The following is an 8,977-nucleotide window of genomic DNA, read 5'->3' on the forward strand; positions in this document are numbered from 1 at the left end:
AGGGATCCCTTCCTTGCCATGCAGAGACTTTCCATTACAAGACGCTCTCTAAAGCCTGGACATTGCTTAAGAAAGTAAAATTAGATCAGAGCAGCACTAAAGATAAGCAGCTCAGTTCTCATCCTGCAACTTGCCAGAGCATTGTGGCAGGTGGGAAGCAGGACAGGACACAGTGTCACCTGCAAGGATAGCAGCAGACCGCCCTGAGGGAGCCCAAGCTCATAGACCTGCCCCAGCCCTGCTCTGATCAGTGTGACAGTATTGGGGATGCCTGGGGGGACACTGGGATATGGGGTGGAATTGCTGCTGCTGAGCCAAGGGCAGAGCAGGGCAGAGACTTGTGTGTTGTGTGCTACATCTCAAATGAAGGCAAATGGTGGGATGGGGAAGGACTTGCCATGGCCCTGGGTGCTCCTCAGGCATCTGTGCATGATGGAGGCAGCACATACTCCACTCTCTGTGGCTGCACCCTCCCCTTGCTCATTTTCCTCCTGGCCATGGTGCCTGTTGCTGCCGGGGCCCTGGCTAGGCACCTTCTGGTCAGGCTCTCCTGGAACCCCAGAGAAGGCAGCGGGCAGGGCACAGACCCCAGGACCTGCCTCTGCTGCTGAGAAGCATCTATTTCTCCCCAGGTGAGCAAAGGCAGGAGCAGGCTGCAGGGCAAACATGGTCTTGGCCATATTCAGAAGTCATTATCGCTAACACTCAGCTTTGACAAGCTACTGCAGATGAACGTTCCTGCCAGTAGCCATCTAGACCTGGCTCTCTGCTTGCGCTGGTCTCATCTCCTGGGCCACCACAGACACGGATGGAGCTGCCTCTGGGGGTCATCAACCACAGCTTGGGTAGAGAAAGTGCAGGTGTCCTTGCTCAGAAAGAAATATTTCCAGACTATTTTCCTCCACTTCCAGCAGAAGAGATGATGCCACACCAAAGTGGGTTTCAGACAACCATATTGCTGATCCTGGAGCTGAAGTTAAAATCCCTGTGCCAGCCAGAGGGGAATGAGGCATCCCAATGCCCAAAACAAGGTGCTGGGGAAATACCACCTCCCTACCTGCCATCTCTGATGCCTGGTTCAGCATCCCCATGGACCTGTTTCAAGCAGCAGAATGAGAAGTCACTGGTAGGAAATGCAGGCATCTGCATTCACACTTGACTCTATTGTTTCATAAGTATTAGCAGAGAGATTGAAAATGTAATTATGATAATTAAGCGAAATTGCAATCTTCCTACAGGAGCTACCAAATTATTTGTATCAACTTTTCATCCTAACTCCCTTAACTGTTCCCTGCCCCAGGGTGCCTGCACTGTGTTCCAGTTCAATGACATTTGTGAAACAGCAGCACATGGCAGTTCCTACTCAGCAGCAAATTGGGATGGGAAAAGAGGTATGTGAGAAATAGTAGTGCTGAGGGCTGAGCACTTTGGGAGCAAAGAGCCACAATAAGAGGGGAGAGCCAGAGGGAAGTGTGCAGGACTGGGAAAGGCAGTGCCCAGCTGCAGTCTGGGCTGGCTGAAAAGGGCAGAGCAATGCTCAGCAGGGCTGGATTTGGGCACTGCCTCTCCTGTCCCTTGGGGCTGAGGGTGTACCTCCCACCGTGATCTTTGGAGCTGGAGTGAGCACAGATCCCACTGTGGCAAGTCTCAAGGGCCATGGCACAGCCAGGCCAGCCTGGTGCAGGGCCTGGCTCAGCACACAGACCCAGCAGCAGCAGCTTTGGTGCTGCTGCTCTGCCAGCTCCCTCCAGGAACACTGTCAGCTCCAATTAATGTCACAGTTCAGCACAGTTCACGGGTCCGAGCAGACCGCGTGCAACTTCACGGTGCTGCGGGAAGAGTGATGAATTCCATCCCAGAGCCTTTTCCTTGTGTCCCCCCCTGCTCGCCTGTGCCAGAGCAGCAGGGATTTCCAGACCCAGATGTGACACCGAGCATGTCACCCCTCTTTGTGGGGCGGCAGCAGGACCAGCTGTGGGAGGCAGACTGCCCAGCTGCTTCCCATTTTGGAGCAGGACAATAAGGGAGGAGCTCTATAGGCAAAGCCCTTTACTGTGACTAGTTCTCCAGGATCCTTCCCACCAAGCTGAGGACATATGTTTGAGGACATATGCCCCTATTTTGGGGCATAGGGACAGATGATGTATACCACGATGCCCCACCACTGGGTCCAAGACATCTGGACAGTGGCATGAAAGCCTAGATGCCTGCAGCTAGCAGACCCTGACCTTCACCAGTCCTGGGCTATCCTGTCCCAGACCTCGCCCAGCTCCTACCATCAAAGGGGCTTGATCTAAACCCACACATGGGAGCTGCGCTCTGGCTTACCAAGTCTGAGCAGGCAGAACATCTCCCCGCTTGGGAAAAAGCATTCTGCAGCCTTTCCCCCACCTCCAGCCCTCAGCAGCAGCATGGACTGCAGTGACCAGGGTTGGATCTTGGAGGGTGCTGGGCAGCTGCAGCCTGGAGCTCAGCTCCTTGCAGAGCTGCCTTGTCGAGCCAAGGGCTGGACTGGGACCTTGTCTTTCATTATATAACTGTTTCTCCAAGTGTTTTCGTAGTGTTCAGCCCTCCTGCCAGGCAGAGCCCCCACTGGCAAGGGGGATTGTCATGGTTTTCTGAATGCATAGCTTTGATTTCCTGCTGGGCTGTAGCCGCAGACAATTCTGCTCCCTCCAGCTCATGCACCTTGCCAGGCATTCACCAAGACTCAGGCCCCTACAAGGCACCAGGCAGCGAGCTGGAGGTGTCACCTTGCCTGGGGTGGGTGATGGAAATGTGGAGAGAAGCAGAACCTCAGAGGCCAGGTCAGTTCGGTTCCTCCATGGGGCTCTTTGAGCCCCGCGGATGAACCGACCTGGCCTGGCCTCTGGGACCCCATGCTGTCCCTGTGCTGCCCTGGCTGCCTGCCCTCGCATTCCTGGCCTTGCACATCATCTCCTTCCAGCTGCTGGGGAAAACAGCCCCTGCTGCTACCAGCGGCTGGGGTGAGGAGGGGGAGACGCCTTCACAGCACATGAGCTCTGCGGGAGCAGGGGCTGCTGCTGACCTTGGAAATGCAGGGTTTTTTTCTTCCCAGCTCCAGGAGAAGCAGGAGGTGGGGCATAGCTGGCTGGCACTGCACCATGCTTGCAGCACACAGGTTTTTTTCATCATCAGTGGGACCCTGCCCACCCTCACCCAAGAAAACCAAGGGCTGTGCAGTGCTGTCACCCACAACCCCTTGGACAGTTTGATGATAGGTTGCCTGCCCTGTGCCTTCCTTGCAGGCTGAAATTGGGGATTTTTTCTCCACTGAATAATAAAGGATTTGGTGTGATGGCCAAGAATCGGGCAATGGGACACTTGTGATGCCTTGGGAAAGACTAACAGCAGTCGGACAGGTCAGCTACTCTTCTCCAGCATACCGCCGAGGAGGAAATTCTGACATCTTCCTGCTTCTCTGTGAATCACAGTGTGTGTGCTGAAGGTGACTTGGAATTGTCCCAGGGTTGTACTCAATACTGAGTATTGCCTGTAGCCCCCAAAAAGGAAAAGGTTTTCACCACTAACCTGGTACCATTCAACCAGATTTCACATCCAGGAGTCCAAAACAGCCAGCAGTTCCCACATCATCACCCCTGGTCAGGCAAACTGGATGTATCCTGTGCAAGGCACATCTCCAAACTAAACTGCAAATAATTCTGGATCTAAATCAGTACTACAGTCTAGGCTAAAAGTCATTTCATGACTTGGCTCATTCCACTTGACCACTGGGTAATTTTTCTGGTTGCACATGATATTTTTTCCTGTTGTGGATGAGGAAGACCTAAGGATGGGAGAAGGGCATGCTAAGGGCAGAGAAAAACAAGAAGTTGTGCATGGCATCCTGCCAACACTTCCAGATTTGTGTGGCCCCCCCCTCAGCCTCATTTTCAGGAGAAAATCTGTAGTACACCAGCAAATACACAGTCAATAAATAGTATTAGCAGAAAGGGCTCTTTTCCTCTTAATCTCTTTATATTTTGGGAGCCATCATTGTTGCCTGGAATAATCACATGCTCTATTTAGCCATAACACACTTGGGGAACCTCAGGCACCTGGTGCAGCACCTAAGCTGACTTGCCAAAGCATCAGCCCCATGTGTCAGGTTCAGAGCAGGATCACTGCTTTTCCTGGTGTTGTGATGTTTGTTATAGGTATTTTCTGGCCAATTCATCACACACTGCCTGCTAGGTCAGAGATGTGTGAAGCTCAGCATTCAACCTTGCTGTGCTGGAAACCTCCTTGGCTGGCCCACCAAGCCCAGGCAGGGCAGTGATTTGCACCAGGGGCAGATAGCAGTGCTTCACATGTAATTCTGCAAACATCTGTTCCTGCGTTTGACTTCTTCCCACACAGTTCAAACCTACTGGCAGAGCTATCAGGCTGCCTTTGCTCTCCCTTTGCCTGCCTGTCCCCGGGAAAGCAGCAGTGGGATAGGGCTGCCGGCTGTTGGGGAGCAGTTTTACAGCCTGTGCTGCTCTTTGCGCAGCCCTCACGCCTCCACTGCGTCAGGGGCTGATTCACCATCCCCAGCTGTAAGGCTGAGTTAGTGCTGATGGATGGAGCCTGATCGACAGGGAACGTGTCTCTGCCAACAGCCCGAGCAAGGGCTGTGCCACACTCGGTGGGACAATTCAGCGGGCAGCAGCCCTGGCACAGGGGCTGGCAGCAGCCCTGTCACTGAGCAGAGACCATAGAACAGTTTGTCCTCTAGGCATGGGAGCAGGCCTTTCCCAAAGCCCAGCTGCACCTCCCCACACAAGCCCATCAGCCGGCAGCAGGCTTTTCAGCTTAGCAAGCAGCTACTTGTTTAAAAGGAAAAAACAGCAGCAGCTCAGCCTTTTGCTCAAATCTGTTGGAGAGAAGGTCTCACTTTCTCCTCCTCTCCTTTTTCTAGGAAGATGGTCCTTCAAACTTGCTGTGTGGAAAATAAAATTACTTTTTTCTCCTCACATGCACTTGTTCTCATTTGCAGGCCCAGGCATGCTGCTATGGGGAGGGCAGGGCGGCTAAGCACACATGAATAACCTCACACCAGCACTGCAGACATACATATCATATTTTTTTCTACAGTTCCAGTACCAAAATATCCCAGGCACAAAGGGATTTGGACTACAGCTAATGATCTATACAGGCCTCTAAGGAAACTGCACAGTAGCCCTGCTAATGGCTTCAAGGGGAAATGCTTCAGGCCCTAGCTGCTGCTGCTGCTGCTGCTGCTGCTGCTGCTCAGGGAATTGTGCTTTTAAGCTCTGGCGTGTGATAAAAACCTTTTCTCACTGTTGCAGACATGATGGCTCTTCTGGAGAGAGGAAAGGCATTGACTAAGCTAAGGCCATTAACCACTTTTAAGCACACACGGAGGATGTAAAGCAAACACCACCAGGTCATTCAACAAGTGGGGTTGTTAACTAACCCCCGTGACTCCCCTGCCGTGCCGGCTCTGCTCCCCAGGTGCTGTATTGCTCCCTGCTCCAAGCACTGCCTGTTCCCTCTGCCCCGGGAGAGAGCTGGGCATAGACCTGGGGCACTCACCTCAGCCCAGGGCACTGAACGTTCCCTGCTGCCAGCCAGGCAGTCTGGCAAGCCCCATCTTGGGGAAAGCACTTTGGGATAAGCTCTCCCTGGTGTTTCACTTCCCCTTCACGCCCCTTCCCTTCCTGGGAAAGGCAAAGGGAGCTTTGCCTGAGAAAAAGCAGCAAGACACTATTTCTTCAGCAAGGTGTGTCTCAGCAGTGCCAGCCTGAGCGTGCTCAAATCCAGCAGTGGCCACCATCACCTGCTGCGTCTCGCTGCCCGTCACAGGCAGACTGTCACCTGGGCAAGAAGGTGCCCATTCTGAGGGGATTCCTCCCTCTCCCGATTACCCCTTCCCATAAAAGCCACACCACTGTACCTCCCTCCTCTGACTGACTCATACTGAGACAATAGTCTCGCTGGCGCGGTAGCAGATTTTGCAATGGGTTTTAATGAGGTATTTACAAGTTCCGAGGCGGGCTCCTTGCACAAGGAGTGTGGCCTGGCCCTGGCAGCTGGTTGTGCTCTTCACTGACATTCCTGCGACTTCACCGATTGCAGTACAGGCACAGTGGAAAACATTTAGACATCAGAAATGCCAGATTAATTATCTCTTAATTGATACCTCCACTTGGGGACAAATGAAACCGGAACATCTCTCCTGCCCTGGGAGCCTGCCACTTACAAACAGATTTACAGCTAAAAATACCGCGGCAGTCCCGCGGCTAATCAACTTCGCTGCTTACCCTGCGTGAGGTTATGAAATTGTCTCAGGCTGGCACTGTGAGCAGCGAGGGACCAGCTGCAGCACCTGGATGCAGACGACATGAGAGCTGTGCGGTATCCCCAGTGCCCATGCGAGGGACAGATCGCTCCAGGGCAGCCTCAGGGCCCCACAGTTTGGTTTCCTCAGACTAGGACCCAGCCAGAGCACCCTGACGAGGTTTCTCGCACTTTCCTGCCCATGGTTAGAGGCTGCAGAGAGAAAACCTCATCCCTGTGTCTTGTAAGAGTCCTTAAGTGCCCAGTGTGTTTCCCCGTAATGTAACATTCCCAGCCAGCTTGGGAATCACGCTTGATGCTTGAAACAACCTTTTTGTGCAGTGCTCTCCTGCACCTACAACACATCCCAAACGATCTCTCCCCCCCAACTCCTTACAGGAATCCACACACAGAGGCCAAATTGCCACAGTGAGCCCAGTTTCTTTTAAGTTACCATTATCTTTATTTTCTTCACATATGTGCAAACAGAGGAGATCGCAATGGTGGTGTTCTTAAAAATAACAAAATGTATTTGCATACATTTCCCTATGTACAGGTGAACAGCCACAAGTAGTCTTCTTTTGCACAGCAAAAGATCTAGAGCATTGACACCGGGGACAGGACCGAGGCCCAAAAAAAAGGTCTAACTTTAAAATAATAATAATAAAAAAAACCCCAACTTCACAACAGTGCAAACCTCTCGGACACGACAGCACGATGGAGTGACTTTAATGGAGAAAACAGCGGGGGGCCCTCTCGGATGTGAGATTTTTGACTGTAAACAAGGCGCAACACCTCCCTCCCGCCGCCCTCCCCGGGGAGAAAGCTATTCCAGGAATTTGGCAGATCTTCAAGGGCTGAGCCGGAGGTAAACAGCCCGCGGCCGCCTCCCCTCCTCGGGCCACGGCGAGTTGGGGTCCGGCTCCGGCAGCCACCGGCACCGGCACGGGAGTGGCGGCCGCTCCCCGGGATGCTGCGGGACGCGAAGGCACCGCGGGGAACCGGCGGGGCCGGAGGGTCCGGTGCGCCCCGGTGGGGCCGTGCACGCCCGGAAGGAACCGTGCATTCCAGGAGAGGCCGGAAGGAACCCGGTGCGACCCGGCGGGGCCGCGCATTCCCGGAGGGAACCCGGTGCGCCCCTGCGGCGCCGCTCACGCCCGGAAGGGACCGTGCATTCCCGGAGGGTACCCGGTACACCCCGCTGGGGCCGTGCACGCCCGGCAGGGACCGTGAACTCCCGGAGGGGTCAGGAGGAACTCGGTATGCCCCGGCAGGGCCGTGCATTCCCGGAGGGAACCCGGTGCGCCTCGGCGGCACCCCGCACGCCCGAAAGGGCTCGAGTGCTCAGCCGGTCTCGGGGTCTCCTGGGGGCGGCTGCTCGGCGTCGCTACCGGGCGGGGCGGCCCCGTCCGTGCCGCCGCTCTCCAGGGAGGACTCGCTGCCCGTGCTCTCCCCGGAAAGCAGGCGGCGGACGCGCAGGTCGGCGCGCAGCGAGCGCAGGTCGTTGCCCAGGCTGAGCTCGCCCAGGTCGCGGAGGAGCTGGCCCAGCTCTGGGCTCTCGCCGCGGCCGCTGCCGGGGCGCAGCAGCTCGCCCTCGGGCTCGCCCAGCGCTTCCAGGATGTCTTCGCAGTCGCAGTGCATGGCCCGCTCTTCCTGCTCCTCGCCCAGTAGGTCCTCCGTGATGGAGCCCAGCTTGGGCGCGCTGCGGCTCCGCTCCACCGGCGGCTTGTAGCAGCACTGCCCGTTGAGGAGCTTGCGCAGCGGCACCAGCGGGATGCTCTGCTCGCCCACCAGCTGCTGCTGCTGGTGCCGCGCGTCGTCCCGCTTCTTCAGCCGGCGGAACTCGGCCAGTGCCGTGGCCGAAGTCTGGTAGAGCAGCAGGGCCATGGCCTTCGCCTTCTCAGGCTTGGAGACCAGCACGGCGTGGCAGCGCAGCATCACCGCCTTGTGCTTCAGCTCGTGGCGGTAGATCCAGGCGAAGACACGGGGCAGGCGCGGGTCGGCCACGCAGTAGGTGACCCGGTGCAGCAAGTAGAGGTGACCGGGCCGGCGCAGCCCCTTGTCCTCGGCGTGGGCCATGCGGATGCCCTGTGCGCTGATGGTCAGCTTCATCTTGGTGCCCTGCCGGCCAGCCTCGCTCTTGCTCCAAATCTTGCAGACGGCCAGGTCGGTGCAGCCCTCACCTTTGGACTGGATGGTGGTGGCGTTGCCCAGGTAGAGCACAGTGTACGTGGGGTCTTCGCTGGTGACGCGGAATTTCCGCCGCTTGGAGCGGAACATGCTGCCCACGCGGTGCAGGGCGCTCTCGGGACAGGCGCGGGCCAGCGAGGTGAGCGCCGAGTAGTGCACGCTCACCGCGTACCCCTTGGGCTTGCTCTGCCGCCGCGCCTCGCCCGCCGCCAGCTCCACCTTGCTCCGCTTCCAGGGCAGCATGGCCCCGCGGAGCCGCGGCTAGGCGCCGCGCCGACGGCTCCGGGCGCGGGGGGGCATGCCACGGCGGCGGCGGCTGGGCTGCCCGCCCGCCTCACATCCTTGCGGGCGCCGGGCCGCCGCGGCCGTAGATATAGGCGGGCGCCGCGCTCCGCGGGAGCGGAGAGGGGAGGCCCCGCGCACCGAGGGCGGAGCGCCCGCTGCCCGGGCCCGCCGAGCCGGCGGCTCGCTGCTCGCCGCCCGC

General features: G+C 57.0%; 1 protein-coding gene across 1 annotated transcript; it reads right to left on the reverse strand.

Moving 5' to 3' along the window:
- Positions 1-6,742: 6,742 nt before the first annotated feature.
- On the reverse strand, positions 6,743-8,977 carry FAM43A (family with sequence similarity 43 member A). The gene has a single exon (XM_069024686.1). The coding sequence runs from the start codon at positions 8,734-8,736 to the stop codon at positions 7,648-7,650; it is 1,089 nt and encodes a 362-aa protein (XP_068880787.1). The 5' UTR covers positions 8,737-8,977; the 3' UTR covers positions 6,743-7,647.

The sequence above is a fragment of the Aphelocoma coerulescens genome, chromosome 9 (assembly GCF_041296385.1).
Source record: "Aphelocoma coerulescens isolate FSJ_1873_10779 chromosome 9, UR_Acoe_1.0, whole genome shotgun sequence".
NCBI lineage: Eukaryota > Metazoa > Chordata > Aves > Passeriformes > Corvidae > Aphelocoma > Aphelocoma coerulescens.

Coding starts and splice junctions, on each gene's coding strand:
- FAM43A (XM_069024686.1), bottom strand. CDS start 8,736: ATGCTGCCCTGGAAGCGGAGCAAGGTGGAGCTGGCGGCGGGCGAGGCG.